This window comes from Aulonocara sp. 'chitande type north' Nkhata Bay, linkage group LG15 (genome assembly GCF_057382095.1).
Source record: "Aulonocara sp. 'chitande type north' Nkhata Bay isolate Kocher_YH1m ecotype deep benthic linkage group LG15, A_spYH_male_GT1.1, whole genome shotgun sequence".
Classification (NCBI taxonomy): Eukaryota; Metazoa; Chordata; class Actinopteri; order Cichliformes; family Cichlidae; genus Aulonocara; species Aulonocara sp. 'chitande type north' Nkhata Bay.
This window is the reverse complement of record NC_141358.1, coordinates 35403156-35430040: the sequence shown is the minus strand read 5'-3', so window position 1 is coordinate 35430040 and position 26885 is coordinate 35403156. Positions and strand designations below refer to the sequence as shown.

General features: G+C 40.9%; 2 protein-coding genes across 14 annotated transcripts in view; one reads left to right on the top strand and one right to left on the bottom strand.

Annotated features, from left to right (window-relative positions):
* The first annotated feature begins 1979 nt into the window (after positions 1-1979).
* Positions 1980-5735, top strand: LOC147313520 (gamma-interferon-inducible lysosomal thiol reductase-like). The gene is made up of 7 exons (XM_086263148.1): positions 1980-2218; positions 3022-3210; positions 3298-3369; positions 3456-3548; positions 3987-4139; positions 4586-4654; positions 4741-5735. The coding sequence occupies exons 1-7, from the start codon at positions 2078-2080 to the stop codon at positions 4798-4800; spliced, it is 777 nt and encodes a 258-aa protein (XP_086119274.1). The 5' UTR covers positions 1980-2077; the 3' UTR covers positions 4801-5735.
* Positions 5021-26885, bottom strand: part of LOC147313519 (3',5'-cyclic-AMP phosphodiesterase 4C-like) — a 94135-nt gene continuing 72270 nt past the window's right edge. For 7 of the 13 annotated variants that reach the window (XM_086263128.1, XM_086263129.1, XM_086263127.1 and 4 more), the window contains 13 exons: positions 26572-26613; positions 25452-25488; positions 24243-24316; positions 24109-24158; positions 23627-23739; positions 18894-18987; positions 15232-15593; positions 14980-15144; positions 14756-14855; positions 12789-12943; positions 12051-12173; positions 11050-11232; positions 5021-10032 (listed from right to left, as the gene is read on the bottom strand). In XM_086263128.1, the coding sequence (XP_086119254.1) occupies positions 9466-10032; positions 11050-11232; positions 12051-12173; positions 12789-12943; positions 14756-14855; positions 14980-15144; positions 15232-15593; positions 18894-18987; positions 23627-23739; positions 24109-24158; positions 24243-24316; positions 25452-25488; positions 26572-26613 (2065 nt within the window). In that variant the 3' untranslated portion in view covers positions 5021-9465. Of the gene's footprint in view, positions 10033-11049; positions 11233-12050; positions 12174-12788; positions 12944-14755; positions 14856-14979; positions 15145-15231; positions 15594-18893; positions 18988-23626; positions 23740-24108; positions 24159-24242; positions 24317-25451; positions 25489-26571; positions 26687-26885 lie in introns of all 13 variants that reach the window. The other 6 variants (XM_086263140.1, XM_086263134.1, XM_086263131.1 and 3 more) reach the window with 4 other exon arrangements.

The following is a 26885-nucleotide window of genomic DNA, read 5'->3' as shown; positions in this document are numbered from 1 at the left end:
AAATAAAAGAAACAAATGATTGCCATTTAGCGTTTGACCTTTAGAACTGTGTAGTCCTTGAATTTGTATGTGCGAATCATATTAAGGAGGTTTAGTACCAGTAATATTTGTTTTTTCCCTTCAGGAACCTCCAAATGTTTGTTGGCATTTATGCTAGATACCACAGATTTGTGGCATGAAAGTGAAAATCGGTCTACCATAATTAGTTTATGGGAAAGTAACAGCAGAAACAGTTATGTTGAGGTATTAGTTATGTAGGGCAAGAAAGATGGTGTGGCATGTGTTCAGGTACAGTATTATGATGGAGGTTAGTAAGTATGTCAGTTGGAGGTGGAATGTGGGGATGGATTAGGTGGAAGGAGGCTGGTGAGATATTTGTATTCACCCAATCTCTTGGCTGTTGCCCTTTCTTTCATGCCGTAACCTGATGAGATCTAGCAGGTCACGTGATGTGGAACTACTTAGTATAGAATATATATCTGTTTTCTTTCTCACGATGAGCTGTGCATTTGATCCGATGCCTCTGTCTCTGGCTCACATGCATTATCGTATTTGTTAAAATTATGTTTCTGTATCTTTCATTTTTATCTTTTCATTGTGTCTGTATACACTTGTTCTTTTTTTGTATCTGATCTAAAGGATTTAGCTGCATTAGTTGTACGACTACTGCTGTGAGAAAATACTGTTATTGTAACTGTTTATTTACTGTATTGATTATGCAATAACATTCAGCTTGTTGTCTTGAATCAGAATCAGCTTGTGCGTCCTTTGAGGAGTTATAGAAGAAAAGTGGTATTAAACTTCTTCTCCTTTTTTTTTTTTTTTTTTAAATGTAAACCCCAATTTTACCAACTTCAGAACTGTACTGTTCATGTATGCACTTTCAGATCCCAAATAAAAGATTATAGCTTCACGGGTTGTTTGGAGTATTATTTAATGCCATCATTTCAGCACCTTGTTGGATCTCTCTAAATGGCGTCACAAAACAGCAGCTAATGTAGGCTAGGTCACCGATCTGTAACGGCTTACAGATTATTAGCCATTAGACTGCTGTCATACAAGCTAGAGTACTTTATCATTTTATCTTATTTATATTCTGGTCAAAGTGGACTTTATTATTATATTTGTTTATTTTTTGTTGTTTGTTTTTGTTAACAGTACAGATCCAGTGAGAGCACGTCAAAAGCATGTTACAGTACGTGTCAACATCCAGCAGCAGCCCATATTCAGTTTCAACACTGTTATCATTTGAATTAAGATTTTTAAATGTGAAAGGGGTTTGCAAGGCACTGCACGTATGACATTATGCATACAAAAGCTTTTGGTCCCTGTGAATTACATAATCATGTGTCAATGAGTCACACCATGAACGCCAATTATTGACAGAGACAATGAGCAACCGTCTTACTTATCTGCTCTTGAACTCTCTTCACCTTTTAGCTTCTTAGTAAGTTCCAATGCAGTACAAATTCAGTGGTGTGCCTTACTCTTCAACGCAAACGTTAGCCACCCTTTGATCTCAGTAAGAGCAAAAATAGCAGACTTTCTCGTTTATAGCCACAGAGATGCTAACGGTTAGCTTCAAAATTGTGTTCGTGCAATTGGTGAGAATTTAAAAAGGCAAACAGTGGATCTGCCCATAAACAGTTCATAGAATTTTACACATTACCAATTAATAACATCAAAATCCAAGGCCAAAATCGAAGATGGCGCAAGATGCCGCCTTTCATCTTTCATTAGCTGTTTCTGCAAAGAAAAGAAGAAAAAAAAAAAACGTCAACGCTTGCTCTGCGTTTCTTTTTTAAATTTTAGTTTAGTGGCTAACTAGTTTAAGCTGGATTTTTTTTAAAGTAAATACTAATATATATTAAATCCTATCAAACTGTCAGCATTTTCAGATCATTATTTTGTTACTCCCTTATACTCCGGAGCCAGAAACGGTGATGTCCGAGGATTACTGAAGGCAGCATTCACACCTGTAGTCAATCAGCTGATTGGGCGGTTCCAGTGAGGAGCATCTTCGATATTCTCCGTCCTACTTTCTCAGATTTGTGTGGATTCCTTTGCAGATGCCAACATGAAGCTCTCGGGAATCCTGGCTGTGCTTTTGCTCGTCTATACTGAACGGAGCGGTTTCGGGATGTGTCATCCCAAACCGGCCTGTCGCTACCCTCCCTCCCAGTGGTGTAGGTCCCTGGAAATAGCGATAGAGTGCAGGGTAAGTCTGACCACACTGGGGGTCATCTATGCTCCTACTAGTAATTTTGTTTAGTATAGGCTAGGCACAAGTAAGCACAGCTGAACGAGATTTAAGAAGTTTATTCCATTTTTATACGTTATTCGTGTGCTTTTACTCAGTAGAATGTAAAATGGTCCTCTCAGTATGAAAGCGTCTTCTTAATGTAAACACTTTAAAGCAAAGGACTAGCAGGAAAACAAGAGGAAAAGTTTAATATTGCTATTGTGCACCCAAATGGTATCATTCATCACTGTCGTATAGAGGACAGTTTTTGTGGAGTTGAAAGTTTCCTTGGTCTGGACATTAATAAGAGTCATGCCTCAGAAATTCAACACCAGAGGTTGTTCATGTGACTGACAGAGCAGCTTGAGGTCAAATCATGCAAACACCTAATCAGTTTAGAGAAAACAGAGTCTGGAGGAGGAGATGAATGTGCAGTGTCGCTTCCTTAGACCATTTTGAGCTTTGTGTCTTTTATTAATTTTAATCTGTCCTTCCTCTTTATTTCAATAATGTAGAAAATGCTCCGAAGAGCTATTCTTTTCAGTTTTCCAATGATTGTGTTTTAAACTTTGCAAAATGGTTCAAGTCACATTTGTTACTTTTTAAAAATTAATCCTTGTGCATGTCATGGAAATGTTCTTCAGCACTGAACTTGTATGTGAGCGTGTTTGATGAGCTTCAGAAAAGTGTTTTCTGTAAATGTAAATCATGTAAGTTATGAAAAACACTTTTTATTTGTCTTCTTACTGAAATGGGATGACATCAACTCTGTTTTGTAGGTGGAGAAACAGTGTATGGAGGTTAATGCTACCAGGCCAAACCAGGCTGTCCCTGGAGTATCTGTCACACTGTACTATGAGAGTCTGTGTCCAGACTGCAGAGAATTTATCACTCAGCAGCTTTTCCCTACCTGGACAATGCTGCAGGACATCATGGCTGTCACACTGGTGCCCTATGGGAATGCTAAGGTCCATCAGTCCTTCCTCTGTTGATGCATGCAGCATACAAAAACAAATGTTTCACCTGAATAAACCTAGGCTTTGTTTCTCTTGTAGGAGCGTCGCTCAGCAAACTCTCCCTTCACCTGTCAGCACGGAGAGCCTGAATGCAGAGGAAACATGATCGAGGTTTGAACAGCTTAAACTTTGCATGTGTTTTTTGTTTTGTTTTTTTTTTCTGCTGGGTCTTCTAGACTGATTGATCTCTTCCTCAGGCCTGCATCCTCCATTTAACCGAACACTCTCTTGCATTTCACATCATCTACTGCATGGAGTCATCTGCAGATGTTCTGAGCGCTGCACAGTCTGTGAGTAACTTCAGAAAAAAATGTTTATTTGATATAAGGGTCGTTTTCATTTCCAGTGATCACAACTGTTACTGTGATAGCTGAGCTCATGGTCCTGAGGAGCCAGCACAGGCCATCAAGAAAATAACCCCCTGCTAACCTGATTCACGTCCTCGGGAAAACTTGTTTCTTGATGAGTTTATGGTCTCAATCCCTGGTTTCAAGTCTAATTGTATACAGTGTGATGTTTACTCTGATGCTGATTAAATAAAAACAACAAATGAAAGGAGAAAAGGACGGCCTACTCTGTAACTGAGGATTGTAACAGCTCCTGACATCAAAAAGCAGAAATGGCAATCACAAATGCTCGGCTCAAATTCTGAACGGACCGATAGGGGACATCACATTCGCTATGTCATTGCCCTTCTGCTTTTTCTGTTTTTCTTTTTCTTTTCTCAGTGTCTCCGGCTGTATGCTCCCTCTGTGCCCTGGTCCAGAGTTGACTCGTGTGTCAAAGGAGATCTGGGATACCAGCTGATGCGTGCCAACGCTCTTATGACCAGAGCCCTGAACCCTGCACACACACATGTGCCCTGGATCACCTTCAATGGGGTAAAACGCAAGCTGAGATTTGTTTAACATACTGAGAGGTCTATCTGCTTCTCATTTTAAAAAGCTAGAATTTGAAATTAATTCTGAGCTGCAGAGAATATGAACTAACTCATGTTTTCAGACAAGGCTTGTGCATCTTTCTGCACTTCTAGTTTCTACAGTTGTTCAGAATACACCAAATCTGTAAGAGCTGAAGTGAAAAGATCTTAATTTTTTTTCTTTTAAAAGTATAAAAATCATGTAGTCCCTATCAGCTGCTTAAACTCATAACTGATATGACAAGGCTGAAATTATTACTGTGGACAGAGTTGTAAGTTTGAACCCAAATTATGAATTTTAAAGTTTAAAAAGGAAAACTTAGATAATCAAATATTCCAAGTGAATTTAATACCTTTGGTGGGGTTTACAGAAGGAAATGCTGGGACTAAGTGCTGTCCTTATTACAGGAATACACAGAAGAGAATGAAGACAAAGCAATGTCGTCCCTTTTCCAACTGGTTTGTCATCTCTACAAGGTGAGTAGATGTATTTGTGAATGAAGTGCTTTGATTCAAACACAACTCTAGCGTCTGACTTTTTGTGCATGTTTCTGCTTCTACAGGGGGTGAAACCTCCAGCCTGCGCTGGAGCTCCGGTCCGGCTCGACAGAAGCTTCTGCTGAACATGAAAAATAAAGTTATATGTCAGTGCTACAGGCAAACAGCCAAATGTGACACGTTAAATTAGCCATACTAATGTTTAGTTTGTTTCAGTGTTGTCGTTAATACTATGAAAACGTAAGCATATAGAGTATTATAACTTTCTTGTGTAACAGAGCAGATAACTAAGTTGTCTTTTAATTCAAATATGGTTTATAATAACAAATGCAGCCAAACACAGGATAAAAATTTCCATATAATTTATTGGCATTTTCCACTTAAAACACCCTGAACTCCCGAGACTCTTTTGGCTTAAAATGCGAAACAAAAATAGATTTAATTTCTCTGACAAAAACATCGGAGTGGCAGGTGGATACATACTTGTGAAGTATACTTGATTTTTAGGCTCCAGAACATAAAATCAGACATCCTACGTTACAGTACTTTGTATCGACAGACACATCTGAAGAATAAATATCTCTATAGAAGTTTGCACGACACAGAGGCTGAAAGAACAAGACTGCATGGACGTGGGTGGAGGCGGTGTCAGTGCAACACTGTCTCTGTGTAGAAGCGGGAACGCTCCCGCTCACCGACACAGATGGCGCTGTATGGCACTGACGTCTTCCTGCAAAGAGCCACGGTGCTGAGTTTAACCTGCTGTAACTCCTCAGACTGTTCAGTGCTGAGCAAATTACACCTGCTGTCAGAAAACTGTTGCTGTATATCTACTAAAACTATCACACAGGATAAAAATATGAGCTTTTAATTTGTTCGTTTTTGTGTTACAATAAGAGAAAATGATGACTAACTGGAAACACATTATTTGTTGTGCCACATCTGAGAAAAATCAGTTTGATCTCAGAAGCCAAATTTTTGAATGTATTTTTACATTTTTGGACGATTATTCCTTAATTAAATGTAGTACAAATATAATAAACTTCTTTTGGGGGTAAAACCATTGTTTTTGCTCTTTGTTTGTGCTCTTTGATAATGTAGCCATGTGAACATTGCTACACTATGCAAAAATGTAACTAAAATAGGTTTTCTCCTCATAGAAAGCTGTTTGACTGGATCAAAACCAAAGGATCTTGACGAATGACTGATAAACCAACTTTTGACACGATACATGTTTTTTGATGATGTAACAAAAAAAACAGACGTTTAAATGCAGTGTTTTGAAAATGTTTACTCTTCCGGGTGATGCTCAAAGGCTTTGAGGTTCACTGGCTTACATTCAGCCTGTTACACTCTAGATAATTATAAAACTAGCCAAATGCAGACACTTTTGTCATACGAAGGCATCTGTGGTCAGCTGGATACTGATATCTAAATATGCTAATGAGTAAAAATTACTGTAAAAACTGAACTGCTCTGATTGCAATGTGAACGGTTTAATAGGAGACACTTTTAATATGACATATCTACTCACAATTATTTTATTAGACCTCTAAACTGTCTTTAAATCTGGAGCCTTTGAAAAAAATCTTCTTTTGGGCACTTTGTAAACGTTCTCAAAAAAATGTAAGTCTGGCAACAGTTTTCCCACTTTCCTCTTTCTCCACGGAAAAGTGAATGGAACAACAGTCTGAGGATCAGCATTTCGAAATCATCACAGTGGTCCTTTAGCACAAGGCTCAAAACGTTTATAAACCACGTAAGGCTGATCAATAAAGCTTACTAGCTGAAATAATGAAATACTGTTGGACTAGTGTTTTCTACTACTGCCTGACTGGGAAGTGCATCGTATGTTGCGTAGTGCTTGCTTACTTCCCGGTCTTTCTACCTCAGTGACGGCGACAAACACTGTTCTAGGCTGAATGTGTACTTGGTACAGAAAGACAAAGTCATGAAACACATGAAAATACACACATCCTCGAGTCTCAGCTATCTGATTAGGAAAGAACTGAACAGACGGATCCAAAGCTGCACAAAATCTATTGAATTGTTTGCCTTAAATACTGTTAACATGTATCATTTGTAAAAACTAACACTATAAAGTTAATGACTTTGATACAATCATCAGGTTAAAATCTCTAGTGTAAAAATGTACAGCATTGTAGGCTGGCAGGTGTTTGTGTGTTGTCAACACTTGTGGCACACATTTATCCCAGTCGAGCACTATCTACCAAATAAGAGCTGATGGAGCACAGTCTGTTTAGGATGAACTACAGGTGACTTGTTTCTGCCACCTGAGCTCTCTCTGATCTCTACATCGGTATCTGTCGGCAGGGTAGGAAAACACACCGCTGGGATTTTAGAATTCAAAGATCCTCGTTGGGTTTTTTATGGAAAATAAAACAATTTAGAAGCAGCATCTTTAGTTCAGATGTGTAAACATGTTTTACTGTTGACTGAGGTTTGAAGGTTTGTGTGTCGAAACAACATTTTACCATTAAAGGATAAGGCTGGCATTTTTTACATTTTCTAAAATACCTACAAAAACAAAATCAACAGCATGGGCCTCTTTTATAAAGTGCTCTGAGCTCAAGTATGATTTAATCAAACAGGTGTCAAAGCCTGTGATGAACTATGCTGCTGGTTTGTCTTCCCCGCTCTGTTCAGATCAGATGGTTGATGGCTCAGGTGCCCTCAACATCTAGACTTATAGCATGGCTGAAGCTTTTAAATTTCCATCTATCAGCCATTATAAATGCACACACTGATAGTTTGTCAAACATCCAAGTGGCTTCCTTGGAGGGAAGTTAACAGGATGCTCGCAGAGTTTTGGGAATTCTATCTGATCTGAAAGACATGATGAATACACGTGTTACAGAAGTAATATAGTAGATTACTTGTTACTTTTACAAGAAACAAGCAGTAAATCTTAAATTTCCCTGGACATAAGCACAGATCTCCTCAATAATCTCTCTAATCTCTTATAAGCACTTTAATAAAATATAACCACAAAAACAACTACACAAATGTTGGTTTTAAAAACAAAACAAAAAACATTTGAATGAGCATAGAAGTTCACAGAGCTTCAAAACAGTAGTAGCTGGAGCTGCTGATTTTAATTGTAGCAGTACAGACAGAAATAATGTGACTGCATGAATAGTGTTTCCCAACAAACATGTGGGAGCCTTTAAAAAATCAACAGTTTCTTTGTTGGACACATTTTCATCAGGATGGTAGAAATAAGATTGAATGAAAACGGACTAAATTATAATTAGGGAGCATGTGCATCTATGGAACATCTATAGAACAGATGCCACACAATACTTTGTTATAGCAGTGGTTCATTGTTTGCTGATTATTTAAAAAAGAAGGTTTTTGCCAGCATTATTCTTTTATAAGAACAAATATTCAGAATCGGATTCAGTTTGGGTCTGAGGTGGGAGGCTGAGTTTTATATTTCACCTACAGTTGTTGGAGTTTGCACACCTTTGGACTGTCTCAAAACAAACAGATGCAGTCCTAGAATTCCAATATTATCTGACCGGTAGATGAATAGGAACTTTATTATTGTTGCACGCCATCAAATCCTTTGTTGAGACGCTAGTTTGTGAAAGCTGGTTAGTTTCCCGCCCTGCCTTCTGGTACCTTTAGTCAAATGCTTTGTACTGTGTTTTTGTGATCAGCAGGCCTACAGTGGGTGAAGCCCTTTTTTTGTGACTGAACAGAAGAGCTGAAATGGCCGAGACAGTAAAGTGCTACTGCGGACTGGAGGCACCCTGATTTAAAAAACCGAACAAAACAAATGCTTTTTAAGCACTTAACCACAGACGAGATCAGCTAATGTACAACAAGGAACAGGTTGAAAATCAAAACAGAACAATGACATCATTAAAAGTCACTACAGGTACAAAATAAAATAAAGCTTAAACTAATTATACAGGTGGTGTCTTATAGTATCAACAGGTGAGACTGGGGTAAAGTCTTCTTCAGTGTTCAGTTTCTGTGGTGCTACAAGCTGGTTTAAGTATGTAAGTTGCCAAATTGTATATTAAAGGGTTTTGATTAAATGTAGAGACACACCATGGGTTAAAGTCTCATTTGTCCAGCTTGGAGGTAAATCAAACTGGAAAGACTGTTTGGGGTGGTGGTCAGGTTAGGGGGTACCCAGTACATCTGTGCTACATTAGATTTATGTTTCTCTTCATACCCTGAGGTTAAGGTCCACCGATTTTTCTCATTTACATCCCGTATTTGGTAAAATGATTCATCTCTCACATCATTCTTAAAGAAATCAGACTCACTTAATCCAACGAGGACTCAATAATTTTATACCTTAAACTGAAATTATGGTGCAAAATAATTTCCAAGACCCTGTCACACCACTGCGGTCCTCATTCGCTGCTCGCGTTCAAATGTCACAGTTATTTTGAAGGAAGACATTTCCTTTACCTTGTTACCTCTTGTTAGAGAACAGGCCTCAGCTTCGTTCTTCTTCCCAGAATAAACGCAGCAGTTTCGTTTTCTTTGTTTCTGTCTGGGACTCTCCAAACTGAAGCTATAACAAACCAGGATGGCCTATCAGGCACCCAAAGATAGGCAAAAACTATTCTCCCTGCTGAAAAACGAAACCTAAAACAGAGGGGGAACATTCCTCTGTTCTCCAGAGTGGGTGTCTCCAGTGTAAAGGGACTGTGGTGATTTTACAGACATTATTGGTAAAGGCTTGCCCTGCCTCCATCGACATACATCCAGCACCCGTGTCTCTCAGGCAGGGCAGGTTGTGCTGGTCATTATGTGCCCAAACGCAGGCAGGCCACTCCGTCGCCCTCCTGGCTCAGTTCTCTGTCCGTGTCAGCACCTTCCCGCCCTGGGGAGACTGGCGCTCTTTGAGGGCTGGGGCTCCGCACCGACATGGCAGCCAGGTTCAAGGTCCGAGATGGGTGAGGCGAAGGGGGACGGTACCTGCCGCTGCTGCTGCTGCTGCGGGGGTCTGGGGAAAGAGATGGGGAGGAGTCTCGGTGCCTCTCCGCAGCAGACTGAGACTCATTCTCTATGGGGCTCTCAAGGTCAGAATCTGCCTCCTCCTCTTCTTCCTCCTCTTCCTCCAGAGTTAATTCAAACTGGAACTTGTCCCCTCCTCCTCCTCCAGAAGGAATGGGTGCGCCTGCTCCCAAAGCTGCTGGTCCCACCTCAGCCTGGTGCTCTTCTGGGGTGGAAGGCGAGGGGCTGCGGGGGATCATGCTCTGGTACCACTCCCTGTTGTCCTCCAGCGTGTCCAGGATGTCCTGAGCGTCGGGGTGCACTAAGTCGGCCCAGGTCTCCCACAGCGGGTGCACAATGAAGTCAATGAAGCTCACCTGGTTATGATAGTAATGTTAACAATATTACAACAGCAAACGTGACAGGAGTACGATACATAAAGGACAAACAGGATCACATTTGCAGAGTAAATACTGGAGAGGTGGTTTCAGGACACGTAGGAAAAATAACAAACTGTGCAAAAGTCTTGAGCCACTCCTCATTTTTTAAATATTTTTCCCAGAAAAATGGGAAATATGTGCAGCAATTTATAGAAATATAAATATACATAGAAATGAAGTATATGAGGCAGAAACAGCAGAACAATCAGTGAGGATTGCTTGCTGTTTCAGTAATGTTGGAGGCTAATCCATGACTGATAGTGTTCGATTATGTGTTTTTTTTATCCAGGTGTGCTTTTACTGCATTGGCAGTGTGTTTGGGATCTTTGTCATGCTCAAAAAGAAAACCGGTGCCATTTAGACACTTTCCAGATGGTGCTGCATGATGGATCAAAATCTAACTTTACTTTTCTGTGGTCATAATTCCATCAATGCTGACAAGAGCCTCCATTGTGTTTTACAGATATTCACTGTGGCACTTTCTCTCATTTTCAGTCCTGTTCTTATGTAGTTTGGCATACCTCAGCTGTTCTCTGTGTTTCCCTTCCTTAAGAATGGCTTCTTGACAGCCACTCTTCCACTGCATCAGCTCTAGAGCCAGATGCATTGCACAGCACATCCATTTGAAAAGGTCAGGTTCAGGGCCTGAACTGAAAGTGAGTGAAAAAGCATCCAAATGTCTAAAGAAAAATTTTGAAAGACTTTCAGAAATCCTGGAGAACTTTTGCTCAAGAGCACTTTAAAAGTATTATAATAAAGTTTGCCTCCTTGGAAACATAACACAAGGAAATGAGGGGTGGCTAAAGATATGCACAGCACTGTACTTTTAGATTCAACCTATGAAGGCGTATATATTAGCTCATTGCTTATTGTATTGCAATTATGTATGGAAGCATTATGTAGACAGGTTATTATGAGACTAAAACATCTGTTAACTTTGCCATCTGTCAGCACCTGACTCTTTTCTATGGAGGCGTTGTGTTTGTCACACATGGGGCTGATCTCCATGCCTCTATCCCGCTCCCTGTCTCCCTGGGTGAAACGCTCCTTCATGATGCGGTCCGTCCACTGGCGGTAAAGCTCCAGCGGTTTGGTTGGATTGCTCAAATCTGCACAATGGACCATGTTCTGCAGAACCTGGAAGAGAAAAACGCAGTCAGATGTGGCGTGTCATGCTGGGCAATGTTAGAGATGCAATGCAATCTCAACTGTAAAAATAATCCAGAAAAAAATTCAGTTTGAAAAACATTTTGAGCTTTGGCAACAGTCACTCATAAAGCTAAGAAAGTTAGTTAATGTTACTGTCATTTTTTTTTTGGGGGTGTTAAATCTGTCCATTCAGAGCAGCAGTCACTGCTGACAGTAAAAACTACTGTTTATTCAAACAAACTGCATTTTGTAAGTGCTGTCAAGGAGGTGGGGTATTTATTACCTCTTTTTTTTTTTTTTTTTAAAGAAATTACACAATTTATTACTTAGAAACAAGATGAACACAGAACAAAACAATACAGATTTTCATTGTACTGAGAGGTTAAATACCCAACTTTATTCTTTATTACTATGATCAAAACCTTTTACTTCCATCAGAACCTCAATACTCAGCAAAACTGTACAGATGTTATGACTAATCTGTCCAGTAGATGGCAGCACCTTCACACAGACTGCCTGGTTTAAGTGCACGCTGTACAGCTGTGCACAGGTCAAAATGGAAACACGCTGACACCAGTGTCTTCGAGCCACTGCATAGTTTTCATCTGTCACATTGAGCAATTTTAGTACCAAAATCCTTTTTATTAAAGACCTAATGGTGAAATGTACAGAAACAACTCTCTTCTGCTCATTGCACTGAATGGACAAATGGTTTGCACATGTATATAATTGAAAAAATACAACGTATAATAATTATTTTTAAACATATACTATTAAAGTGTTATGCCAGCAGGAGTTGCTCTAACCTGGATACGGTCAGAGTAATTGTCTAGTAGAAGGACTCCCAAACTTGTGACTTTCTTGGTCTCCACCATTGTCTTCATGTCTGCCAAAAAGTTCATGTGTTTGGACATATCTGTGGCCAGCACCTACAGAGGACAGCAACCACACAAATACACACAATGCATTACAATTGTAAAGGTCTCATGCTCAACCTAAAGATGACTTCCTTGTGATTACAAGGAAAAGGAAGGATAGATGCAGGAAGTGAAGTGTTGTCTTACAGTGCCTGGGTTACAAAATGTAATGCTGACAAAGCAAATGCACACAGGCTGTTTTATCATCTATCAGATTCACTGCAGCAGTCCTGAGCAACACCTGATCTCTGTGTGTGTGTGTGTGTGTGTGTGTACCATGTTTACATATCTTTGTGGGGACCAGAAATTTGAATGTTACTATGTTTGTGGGGGTTAGGGTGAGCGGCTACGGATTGCATTATGTCAATGTGATGTGCGACAGCAAAAATTATGTTTCTGAGTTCAGCTCACAACCTTCTGGTTTTCTTTGTTCCGTCCAGTTGTAGATGCGAAAAAAAGGAAGCTGCAATTTTGTTCTCAGGAAAAATATATTACCAACAAGACTTTTCAGTGTGTCAGCAAGCATTCACAAGACAAACAAAAAACTGAACTGAAACGATCACATTTCAAAGGGACAGTATAACTAATGTTATAATATAAATCGCATAAAAAGGGCAGCGCTCTCACCATGTCAATCACCATCTTGCGGAGAGAGTCTCTCTGTTTCTTGCTGAGGTTCTGGAAGATGTCACAGTTTTCCTCCTGCAGCAGTTTGAAGCCCACAGCGAGATGGTGGTTTTCCAAAACTGACGCGTCATTATACATCAGCGCCAGCTCTGAACCTGGAGAAACGGAGGTAGAAATCCATAAAAACAAAAAACAGAACACCTTGAAGATAATTCTACTTTATTTAGCTTGATGTAAATCGGAGCTCACAGCAACCCACTGGGAATTAAATCATGTGCCACAGTGTGCAAATATAATAAAGAACCTGACCTGGCATCATTTCTATGTATTACTATGTATTTTAAAGACTGGAAAAGTTAAGGAAACATGTTAAAATATTTTGGCTGTAATTATTATTGATTTTAATCTGTACGTCTTTTTTTCTTTTTTTTTTAGCTAATTTTCAACTTTAATGTATTTACATCGTCAATTCAGACTCTTGTTTTTACATTTCTGAGCTGCATCTAAACTATTATTAATGATAACGACTGAACAAAGCTGCTAAAATAAATGTGCAGATTACAGAGATCCATATAGATTAAAATAGACATATTAAAATAAAGGAAATAACCCTTTAATGCATAGTGGTCACTACAGTGGACAGCTAGTCAAAGGCTGTGTTCTTGTATTTGTGTCAGTGTTGATGGTACACTTGCACATAAACCACTACAGTAGACACTGATGTGTCACTCCATACCAAATTCATAAGTCAAAACGTATGACTTATGAAGGGCCAGAGTCGTCTCTATTTTTTGAGGCGACTGAGGTCCTTCAACATCTGCCAGAAAATGCTCGGGATTTTCTATGAGTCTGTTGTGGCCAGTGCGATCCTCTATGCTGTTGCATGCTGGGGGAGCAGGCTGAGGATCGCAGATGCCAACAGACTTAATAAACTAATCCGTAAGCCCAGTAATGTTGTGGGGATGGAGCTGGACTCCCTCAAGGTGGTGTCGGAGAGGCGGATGCTGTCCAAGATAAAGACAATGTTGGATAACACCTCCCACCCACTCCATGACATGCTGGTCAGTCACAGGAGGACGTTCAGTGAGAGACTGAGATTACCGAAAAGCACCACTGAACGACACAGGAAATCTTTCCTGCCTGTGGCCATCTCCCTGTACAACGCATCCACTTAACACACTGGTTACTGCTACAACTACACATGTTTCTTTTCCAGCTATTTATTTATGAGTGACTTATGTATGTATATATATGTATATATTGTACTATTCTTAGTTAGCGTATTGTCTGTCTTGTCTTAATGTTGGTTTATGTTGGTTTATAATGGAGCACTGTAACAAAAAATAATTTCCCCCAGGGATCAATAAAGTATTCTGATTCTGATTCTGATGTTGTCCACCTAAGTGGACATGTAAAAAAAACCTCTTTGAACAGTACATGTTTTAAAAAAAAATGAAGTTCAAAAATCTTTTTTTCATGTCTAAAGATGAATAAAAATACTGATTGAGGTTGTCATAATTCATGCATCAAAGGGTTAAAGGAACAAAAATAACAGAAATCAATAAAAATCAATAGAAAACCTGTGGCGTGTATTTGTATGAGAAAGTGGAATAGTGACACAGAGGTATGCATTTTGTTTCGGGTCTGTGAGTTAACTCAGATCAGTCTGCCTCCACCATTTGATATATCATCCTGAGGTCTCGGGGAATATGGCGTTCCGATCTGATATATGTACTACTGTATCTTCTTGACCCTATTTTCTCACTATACTTAGAAAATAGTGTTCATATCTGGTATTTGATACAAAAATGCCACCTTTTGATCCTTAGTGACATTTTGGTGGAATACCTCTTTGAAAGGCGGCTTTAATCCTAAGCTTTTAGCTACAGTTTCTTAACAGTCAACTTTTAAACTGTCCTTATTTACCCCAAGCTGTGTGCTGTTTAAATAGAAAGACAGAAGCCTACTGGTGTTTATGAGGAACTGGTTGGTGACTCCTGGGTGGTCAACATCGTGGATAGCACTGGCAAACAGAGCGGCGATGATCTCCAGGTCTGTGAAAACCACCTGAGGTGAACGAGGAAGAGAAAATTAATTTATTCAGAAGAAAAAGTAGGTGGAGCTTTGCTCGGTCCACTGAGAGATCAGAGCCCTGGAGCTGGTAGGGTTAGATAATGCCTTATTTGCTCACCTCTAAAGCTGGGGTGGAGAGGAGGACGTGGGTGGACTGCACCACATCAGCTGCGTGGATGCTGTTGTGATAAGCTATGTCTGCATGGTAGTGGTCCTCTAAGGTCATCATGAAGGTGATGAAGGTGTCAACTGGGATATCGAAGGTTTTCAGAAGGTCTCGCTCCTGTCACATTGATGAGGAGCATTCAAGATAAACATGAGACACAAATTGGGTCGATTCTGGTCTTTGGTGGAGCGAACAGATTTCTACCTGGAAAATGGTGTACATGGTCACTGTCAGAGGACGGTTTCCAGAATATTCTGCTACTTTGAATATATCCATACCCCAACGATCGATATCCTCAAATTGCTGCAGAAATAAAAGAGAGCATGTAATGACACAGCGCATTTGTAGGTGTGTTTGTGTCTTTCTGTCTTTGCAGCGTATGCGCGAACCCACCTTGGCTAGCAGGTTCTCGTGTGGTGTGTTGACTCCAAAGCGAGGGATGGAGGCAGGCGCCAAACCCGGGCTTTGTGTGACCTTTTTCACACCGCTGATCTGTGACATCGGCCTCTTTTTCTTCTCCTTCTCCTTCGGAGGAGGAGAAAGGATTTCCACGTCATGTTGTTTCTCTGCAACATGAACAGACACGTAATGTTATGGCCAGATGTGATCCATTAGATCTGTAGGTGTTAGAAAAACCGTGACAGAGTGCTCACTGCATCCACTTGTGTCTTCAACCAATTTAAAATACACAGCCACTTGATTATTCAGTTCTACCTGCCTTACATTTAGAGGGAGATAATCACGCTGGATTTCTTATCTTTGCAAAGCTTTTTACTCTGACAAACGCAAAACACAAGTTCTCTCAGATCTGTTAAACTGACTCACCAAACTGTCCACAATGTAGCCATTTCTATGAAGCAGCCCTGTTTCCACATAATGCGGGTCTGACTGTCATTTAGACACACTGCTGTTAGCAGCTGTTCATGAACCTAAAAACAGGACGACAACCTCCTCACTGCAATCACTCGCAGAGAGATTGGCAAAGTTCTTAAAAAAGGTACGTTCGGATTTAAACATGCAGACAGATGCAGCCGACACGGTGCAATCAGTCTGAGTAAGCATGCACCGATGAGCGTACCTCATTTGTGATGCGCTTCTTTGGAATTGGGAACTCAATTGATCGCAAAGTGGTTGTACTCCTAGTAAAAGCTTGGCTGCTGAATGCTAGTGTTACTGCGCAGCTACTACATCACTATTGGTGGACGGATTTGCAACTGACTTGCAATTTTTTTGCCAGTTTGTCATAGTTAATCATATTGCCACAAACATTTTACATATTGGATGTAATTTCTAATTTGACCCATTTTAAGCAAACCCATAGGAGGCTGACTCCATCTTATTGCCATTCGATCACAATGCTCCGCCTTAACAGCCCAAAGTTACTTTCAAGACAGGAACTGACTCTAAGTGGCTGCAGACCTGGTCCCTGTTTTTGCAACAACCATTTCAGAGATGATGACATTCCAAGTTTATTGCACAAAATCACAATGATTTTGCTTTTGCTGTGGCCTCCTATCACTGTAGAACTATTGTAGATCTGCCCTAGACAGTGGGAAGTATATGATGATGTGTCTGCATACTTTTAGCTACTGCTACAATTACTACTAATACTGTCAATATTTTAGTAATCATTGCACTACTAGAAACACTTAACTCTGTAAGTATTAGATGATAGTGTGACTGCAACAGCTCACGCAAATTCTCAATACTGCAGCTGGAACTTGTGATTCTTCAATTGTTGCTGCAGTCACATCCACTAGGTGTACTTTATAGACTTACTAGGACTTTAGTTGACACATTGTGAACAGTAGCTGTTACTACAACTGCTATTAACATAGATAATACAAGTCCACCTCAACAACCAACAGTTTATGGAAAACCTGAAAAAAAAAAAAAAGAAAAGCCTGGACATCCATGAAAGACTACAGAGGATTTTCAAAGGATCCTGTCCATGGTAAAGAAGATCTTTTTCACAGCGTGCAGCAGGATGCAAAACACTCCACTCCCAGGGCTACTGTATAGACAAGTTATCAAGAGAAAATACTGAGGGTTCATCAGTGTAAAAGCAATGTAGAAGTAAAGTATGTTACAAACTAAGCTAAACTAAGCTAAGACTACTGAATAAACAGAAAGCCTGCAGTAAATAATCATAAAGGCAGAAATCCACATTTTGGTGATATCCATGAATTTAAGCAATTAATTTATATTTGTGATATTGTTTTCCACTTACAAAGACTGTATAAAAATAGTGGCAAATCCTAAATGGTTAAAGTATGCATGTCAGTTGCATCATTTTCTTCATTTCAAACCCACTGTAGTGGTGCACAGAGCTAAAATTCAGGAAACCGTCACTGTGCAACCTGACATTTTCCTAAACACATGAATTCCTGCACAAAGGAACTTAAACATACGGAAAACATGTGTAAACCCATCTTCATCAGCAGTATAATGACACATTATCATTATAATGACAATGAGACTCAGTTCACACCACCTGATCAGAAACCCGAAATCTATTTGTTCGTAGCTGAGATAATAAAACAAGGCTAAAAGGAGCAACAACATTGCTGGTTTTGCAGTGCTTGCTGAGAGATCTGGCCAACTAAACACAATTAATGTAAGTATTGCACAAAAACACCATGAAAACAGATTTTACGGCAGCAGGTGAAGAACACTAGCAGCAAAAACGTAACGATGATGGTTAAAAACCATCTGTTTCCCAGCAGTTTGATGACAAAGCACACTTGATTAAGATCAAAGGCAGAAGATTTTGTTTTTCAACCCAAATTAGAGAGCGTAGTCCTTGAGGCAAAAACACAAAAACACCAAAAGGTTTCCTTTGACGGTATCAGCATCATCTCAACATGATTTGTTGACTCAGAGGTACTGCCCCAGCAGACATGGCTGTGTTGAAGACGACTCATCCATTTTTTGGGGGGTACAAACCAAGGGAATAATGATACCATTGTGACATCACGGACAGCCAGCTTTACCTCACGTCCACACATCCTCTTCGGTATTTTCCATTCATTGTGTTTCATTAGCACAGAGGCACGAAATCCAGATACGAGCACACGGCACCTAAGGATGCACAGCGATCTGAGTGGCAGCGTCACACGAGGCGCTGTCTGGCCTTTCTCACCTCTCTCACAGTGCCTTCTCTTCCTCACACCCAAAACCATGGTGCTCATTTCCAAACGCAGCCAGACTTGAAGAAGAGGCACTCATATCAAAACGGCGTCCGACTGACAGCGCCATCCTCGTTCAGCCGGACCATCCTGCCGGAAGGGCTGTTGAACACTGAGCCTCCTATTCATACGGCACGCCGTTGAATAATGTGCACCCTGTTGCCGTGACAACGCCACACAATGTGTCCGGGAATGCTGTCTGCAGCCCCGCCTCCTTCTTTTTCAGAAAAAGGAAAAATCCTCACCTTCTCCATCTGTCCTGTTAACACAGTCCTCACCTTCTTTCAGAAACACGCTCTTTTCATTTCCATGTACAAGAAACCCCCCCCCCCCCCACATCCTTTCTCCCTCACAATGACTCCCTTCTTCTATATAGTAAAATTCCCTTTCCCTGTTCCTTTGGAAAGTCATCCTCTCCTTCCCTTCCCTTCTTTCTGTCTTCTTTTTTTGTCCCTATTCATCCTCAAACCACATTTTTATCCACTCCAACAAAATACAAGAAGACCTCCTAACATTCAAATATGTTGAAGAGCAAAAAAGAAAAAAAGGAGATGCAAAGAAGCAAATTAGTTTACTGGCAGTGTTTCCCCTCAGCCTCGTAGTAGATACACCTGTGGTATCAATTTGAAAATCCTTCTTCAGTCGTTGCATTCACAAGATTTCAAAGTTCTAACTTACCGAGGAAGGTGTTGGCGATGTACTCTGACACCTGATTCCCTGAGCGGCTTGTTTCCGATAGCTGTGTCAGCTCGCGGTTCAGCATCCTCTTAAACTGTGTAGACATGACAAAACCATAAACAACACATGGTTAGTCTGCAAACACACACCAAGCATATGGGTGTGCATGTGTGTAGCAAGGCATTTTATTTCAAAATCCTTTCTGTAACTATAAACACTAATACAACATGCCTCCTTCCCTTCATTTGACTCTTAGACCAACAGAGGAAATGTGTAGCAAACTACGTTACCAAAATATGGGTGCAAACAAGCAGAAGGACCAAACAAAACAAACACAGAAGCACTTTCCAACGTTTGAATGAAATTTGTTTCATGTTCTAAACACGGAGACAAAACGGTAAACAAAAAGGTTTCCAAGGACAAACAAAAACAAAAACAAACAAACCCACAGTGCATGAAAGGTCAACGGAAAAAATGACTAATATGTTACTACAGACAACCTAATGGATGCATGTCACATTTTAGCTTTTAAATTGCACATTACTAATTTGCTTAGATTTTTGTAACTGCAAAAACGTGGGAGAAATGTGAAGAGGCAGGTGAAAGATCGCATAACTAAAAAACAAATCATTATTTGTGTAACAAAATAGAGGGAAGAAGACGAGGTGCTGTGATGAAGGTGGTAACCTCCATGCATCCACGCTTTACACAATACACTTGAGCTACCTTGAGTTACCTGATACACATGGCTCATATACATAACCCTAAATGAGGAAACACAATCTGTGATCTCATACACCACACTCATTTAATTTGCATTTACTGAAATTGTTTTATATGTAGTGTATGCATATCATTATTTTTTATAGGTTTGACTCATTTTTAGAAGTCTGTTTGGCTGCTGAGGCCTCTGGGCTGTTCCTCCAGCATGCGGTGCTATTAAATACAGGAGGTGCTGATCGGAACAAACCAAGTATTGTGACGCCATAGGGCAGATAGCTAGAGTCATTTATCTTTGTTCTTTATATATCTTAGTTTTGTGAGTTAGATATTGAATAATTTGGGGTTTGATCGTTGTTACAATAGATTCAATTAACTACTAAGCAAACTGTAGATTTTTTTCTTTGTTATTAGATAATTTACAAGTGTTTGTTCCTCACCCTGCTCAGAGTATCTACATTGGTCTGATTGAATCTCTTTGTATCTACTTTATTATACTGGGTTTGGTTCTGTTTTTTTAACCTCTTTTAAGTGCCAAGAACTAAACTTGGCACATGAATGAAGGAAATCTGGGTTTGGTCGATTACTTCTTTGTTGCAACAATGCTTCTGCGAATAAATCTTATACTGTTGGAGAGCCTGTTTCCTCTGAAATGATGCCACATTTGTAAAGAAAATGCATTCGTGGGTCGAGCAGAATAGTTCAGTATGTGAGTTGTGCCCATGAAAAATGTGGCAAATCTTCTCTGACAATATTAAAACTCTTCTTGACTCTTGTTTTGAGCTTCCAGTAGCCTAGATGCTAACAATTGGGTGCCTGATTAGCAGCAGTTGTGAGCAAGGTCCCTGCTACAGTAGTCAGGTGGTGTCTGTCTGCTCTAAAAGTGCCACGTTTGACTGACCTGGAAAGGGCCCGTGCCATAAGGCAACTTCAAGCTGGTGTCTGGGATGTCAGAGACAGGCCATGAAGTGGGTGTCCCAAGAAGATTACACTACACCATTACGCTGGCATTGGCAACATGTGCACTGGGACCTGAACACTTGGAGGTACATTATGTTCAGTGAAGAGTCCAGATTCTGCCTACAACTATTGGATTGTAGGATCAAAGCTTTAAGAGGACATGGACAACACTGTGCTGACTGGTGGACCTTCTGGTGGAGGTAGTGTGATGGGGCGGGGCGGCATCTCCCTCACTGAAAAATAAGGCTTGTTATCTCAATGCAGAGAGATGCAGGTTGTGCGACCAACACAACCACATTTGCGAGAAATGCTGGTTGAAGAATGGGATGCCATCCAACAGCAGTGTGTGACCAAGGTGATGACCAGCATGAGGAGGAAGTGCCAGGCTGTTGTGGCAGTGTTCTTCCACATGGTAAATGGTAAATGGCCTGTATTTATATAGCGCTTTACTAGTCCCTAAGGACCCCAAAGCGCTTTACATATCCAGTCATCCACCCATTCACACATTCACATTCACACACTGGTGATGGCAAGCTACATTGTGGCCACAGCCGCCCTGGGGCACACTGACAGAGGCGAGGCTGCCGGACACTGGCGCCACCGGGCCCTCTGACCACCACCAGTAGGCAACGGGTGAAGTGTCTTGCCCAAGGACACAACAACCGAGACTGTCCAAGTCGGGGCTCGAACCGGCAACCTTCCGATTACGAGGCAAACTCCCAACTCTTGAGCCACGATTGCACATGCTACTGAGGCCTCCATTTGTTAAACTGTCAGTACGCATCGTTTTTTCAGACTTCCATAATTCAGTCCAGTAAGCTGTTTGCATTGGTAGAGAAAAGTTAGCAAGTTCTTAATGGGCACGACCCACATCTGTATTTTCCTTATTCATTTTCACTGTTAAAGCCCCAAAAACTTCACAGCCAAATCAAATGTTTCATTGTTTTTCCTTCGATTAAGAGTGAAACAAAATGTGGGGAAACCCCAGCAGTACAGCACTCATAGGATTATGCTCCCAGCCTACAGTCCATGAATACCCTTTGATATACCTCCGTATATGCATATATATATACATATATATATATATACAAAAATCAAAACAAGCTACAATATCTCTATAATATCTCTAAGCACAAAAAACAAAAAACAAAAACACGTGCACTGTTTGTAGGAAAACAAAAACACAAGTGAAATTTTCATGAAGTTTTAATAAATTAAAAGAGTTCAGTGTTTCGCTGTTGAATTTAATGGCAGTAATGGGCGGTAGTTTCCACACTGATTATGTAACAGTCTCGGCAGGTGGAGGCTGAGGGAGGAAGGAGGGGATCTGGGTGAGAGTGTGATGCTGCAGTGGCTGCACGGCTATTTTGTGGCACACATACAGGCCAACGCAAACACATGCATCAGCCTACATAACTGTTTATCATCTGTTTGATTTCTCCTGGAGCTTCTCATCACGGCTTCCCCCTTTGTGCTTCAGTACTTCCTGCACGCGTGCGCACACACACACACACACACTTGTTTACATGCGAGCCATTTCTACACCTATGAATCATTCCTCTTAAGATTTCGTGTTTTGTTTTTTGACAATCATGACAACTGCTTCCTCTAACACGCATGGCTATTTTGGCCCTTTTTGTTGTCATTTCTGTGCCACACACACAAACACACACACACACACACACACACACACACACACACACACACACACACACACACACACACACACACACACACACACTCACGTTCAGCCCCTTTGTGGATCTTGTCCTGAGTCAGATCCGACAGGTGGGCTCACTCAGCATTCATCCCACTGCAAAGCCTGCACTGCTGATCACTAGATCCCATTGTCAACAAGGAAAGCCAGCAGGGCTCCCCATCGCTCACCTGTCTGAGTCTCCAGTACAGATAAACCCAGAGAGCCGACGCAGGCATGTCAGCTCACGCATGTTGATGTTAGTAGAGGCTAAAATCCAAGTTTGCTTGCTTAGTAATAGGCTGCAATTTCCCCACTCAGTTCTGCTCCATGCTCAGCAGAGATGGTCTGGACATGAAAAAAAAGTCCATTTAAAAAATTAAAGTTCCCACAGTTCCTAGCTGCAATCCTGAAGATGAAGGGGGGGGTGGTGCTGGAGGGATAGGGTGGGGTATAGCTGAGGTAGAGGAGGCAGGAGAAGAGCTCTGCCATCAGGGTGTGACTGCAGCCTCTCATTCAACTACTGTCACACGCTGTCAATGATAAACATAAAGAGGGAGAGCAGGAGCTAGAGTGAGGGAGAGTCTGCGAGAATCCCCTGCCCCCCCTGCCCCGCATGCTGGTCCCCCTTCTTCGACCAATCACGTTAGTCTAGCTTAAGGGGCTGAGTGGAGGAAAGAGATATGATTGGCTGAGTGAGGGAAGGAGGAGGTTTGCAGCCAGACAGCAGGAAGAGCCAGCAAGGACGTGCGCTGAGTGGAGAGAGGCACCATTCATGAACAGTAGTGTTATTTACGCACGCCTCAAATCTAATTTTCTTCCTGTACAAAGGTAATTTGTGAACAGTGAAAGCAAGTTTGCACTACAATGAAAAAGCTGAAAATCTCGTGTGTAGTTGATGCATGAGAGTAGATTGCAAAGCTCCTAGGACACACTGACTTTTCCCCCTCCATCTACCTTATTACAGCCCAGTCACAGCCAGTCTGTGTACTCTCTCTACAAACTAAAGTACAAAGAAAAAGTTAAAAGATTTTAGTCAATGTAGTATTTCAGAAAAAAACGAGTAATATTTAGTTTTTTATTGATTTTTATATTTTTGTGTGACCCAATTTGCACCAAATCATCTCAGCTGGAGCTGTTATCGGTATCTACCATCACACAAAATTTAAAAATGATATCTTGAAAACTGGATGCTAGACTGCCAACAGACAGTCAAACAGCACAGATTGGATACTCAGTTGAATAAATACATAAATACATAAACAAATGGGCATAGATCAGAGGCTTTTGTTTTCCACCTGCACTTCTTCACAGCATTAATGATCGGTATGGACACAGCTGAGTTGAATCACCTCACCTTGTTGGATGCCATCTCGCTGACCGAGTGTCTCGTCTGCAGGGTCTCCAGCTGGTCCAGACACCAGTCCAGCTCCTCCAGGGTCTCCATCGCCAGCTTCTGGTAAGGCTCCTCTGAAAGGTCAGAGGTCAAACAAAGACACGTTGCAGTTTACACCTGGGACTGCTGTGGAAACATCCACATCTTTAACATGTTGCATGGGTCTGCTGTTGATCTTGGTAAGAGAAAACTTGATCCTGTCATGCTGCACCTGTCCTGACTGTTAATGTCTTCACCATTCATTTACCAGCACTGTTATATTTGCATCCGTTTAACTGTAAGAAGCGCATCTTTCAGATTTACCTGAATCAACAATCACTTAATTCTTTTTCTATGTATTTAAAAAGACAACAACATTTTCATTTTCTATGAGAAAGGCACCATTAGTCACAGAGGAACTAGAACCTCTCAGTGTCCCATCACCCAGGGGTATTAACACTGACCTGTGAGACATGGATTACACATGGGCGGCTGGTTGCTGCTTGACGGCCGCCTGAAACACAAAACAGATGATGTGTCGGTAGAATAACAAAAGAGCAAATTAGTCATCCGCTCCACATCGTGTTTGTGCTCTTACTTGTTTCCCACACGATCTTGCAGATGTGTCAGAACAGCAAAGTTACTTCTCACCGTTCGTAGACTGGCAAGAACCTAAAAAAAATGAATAAACAAAATACGTGAACCAATTTTCGTTCAAAATAAAGAACCATTCTTTTAGATGGTTGAACCTTTTTTACCTGTTACCGTGAATATAGTGTCTTTTTTGTTTTGGAACTTTTAACCCTTTTTAAAGACCCTATCAGGAACTTTTAGCATTTAAATAAAAATGCAAAATGGACTTTGAGTAAGAAGAGAAAAGCTAAGTGGTTTAAAAACATCACACTTTACAGGCACAGCATGCAAGGGTTTCATGTCGCTGATAGTACTATCTGAGCTCAGCTAACTTCCAAAAGCCTGATGTAAGAGAGGAAGCATGCTGAAGCACTGCTCTCTCTCATATCTAACGTTTACTGATGATAAACTTTTATAGGGTAAATATTGGACTTTAGTTTGGAATTATCACATGTACACAGATCATGTTAGTAGGTCGCTGATGATGATCACACACACACACACACACACATAAGAACAAGCTGTTCAGCACAAAGAGAATGTGTGTGGGTGTTGTCTGTGAAAAATGAACCATGTCTTATTTCTCAAACTGATGAGTAAGCAAAGAGCAAGGAGCCACGCAGAGCATCTGGACAGCGCAACGCCCCAAATTAGATGGATTTACTTTGAATGGAAACAATTATATTTCACATCTCACTTCACGGGACAGACGGTCTGTCATAAATAACAAACACTTCGGTAAACAAATATTTTTTTAAATACATCATCAGTGGCTCTATAGTAGCTTTAATGAAATTCACTGTGAAAACAGGGCTTTCAGGAGTTCAGAGAATAGTGTAGTGCTTAGCTGTTTACACCATGCTTTCACTGTGGGCTGTTTCTTTATGAACTGCTTACATGTAACTTGCTGCTTGCTGGCTTAATGCATTGATCAGCAGATCTTCACACAGTTCAAACAACTGTTTCAAGTAATACGTGTATAAACATTCATTTTGATGCCATGTCTGTTAAACTGTAAAGCCTGTGCTGTGTTTGGCCTGTTGCCGTACAGGTTGCCGGCTTCCGCCTGTCATAATATCAGTGCTGGCACCCTCGATCCTGAGTTTGGCTTTGATTCAATGACAGCAAACAACGGAAGCTCTTAAAGGACCAGCAACAAGCATATGCAACTAACCTGTGCAAATGGAGTCACTATCATGTCTTCTCCATGCCTGCAAATTAAAAAAAAAGGCCACGTGAGAGGGGAAAGAGCAGTTCATGATGTATTGTGTGATTCCACACCACAAACACACAAATCATGACAACAGTCAGGTTGCTGTTACTGGGATATTTGACTGAGCAGGAACGTCGCAGTTGGATGAGACCGTGACTGGTCTGAATATCACGCTGAACAAAGAAAGGAGAACAACACGTTGTATTAGTTACACAAAATCCTTCTTAGAGGCAAAGGTGCTAAACCTCATAGATATATTGTTTTTGTGACTACGTGGTAATTAAGAGTTGGCAATAAGGAATAGAGGAGCAGGATGAATGTTAGAAAGGCTAGCACTAGTTGCTAGGCAAAAAACCCCTATTCGTATTGTATCTAAGAACTAAAGTTAATTAGTTAAACTTGCATTTAGTGATGTTTTAGTATTCACTTTGATTGACTTCTAAATTTAAATTTAAACAACAAGATTGCGTCTCACAAATAAACCCAGCTACGAGTAAGCTGTATCTCAAGGGAAATGTTAAAAAAGACCAATCCCACTAAAGGTTAGAAATGATGGGATATTAAGTTTATCTATGAGGGACAAAAAATGCCTCTAAGACTTATTTGTATAACTAGAACAACATGCAGGTGAGGAACAGAGCTCATGCTTTGGATGCTTGGGAAACCAGTTTTAGATCAGCTAAAGCTTTCTGGAAGCTTTAGGGTGACAACATGCACACAGACCTCCAGACCTCAGGGTGAAATCATGCTAACTATGAAAAACACTAAGTTGGCCTTCACTGTCCAGCAAACAGTTTGATGCATGACTGTGAGCGCCACCTTGTTTAGTAAAATATCAAAATCCTTTGTAGTCGTCAGGTTTGTGACTGAAACACGGGTGGCAGCACATCAGCATCTGTCAAATGGTTGCTGGGACTGTTTCTCAAACTTTTGAGCTTGAGATGCTTTTGGAGCCGAGCATCCAAGGTAAAGTTGTTCGGATCGTGTTTGGGAAAAGCGTGGGAGATGTGACTCATGAGAGTGTGGCACAGGCCAAAGAGATAGACAGAAAAATCACAGCAATCTTCACACTTTGTCTCACCGAGGTAGCCAATTGACTTCCCAATGCTTCAATCCCTCCTCCCTTCAAAACAAAGGAGCGACAGCTATTGGTGGTCGAGGCCCCATTAACACTCTGGCTTCAAACAGACTGCTAGCTGCACAAGAGAAATCTTCAGCTGTATAAACAGACAGAAACTAGTTGCTGAACTAGCGTAGCGTTACCAGCATGTTTCCCGCTAGCTGGCGACTTCACTGCATTTACACCTACAACTGGTTGCTCTCGTGTTTACATTTTTAAACTCTAGCTGTGCTGCCTGATGTGTCTTTAAAGCCTGCTGCCAAATGCATGTAGTT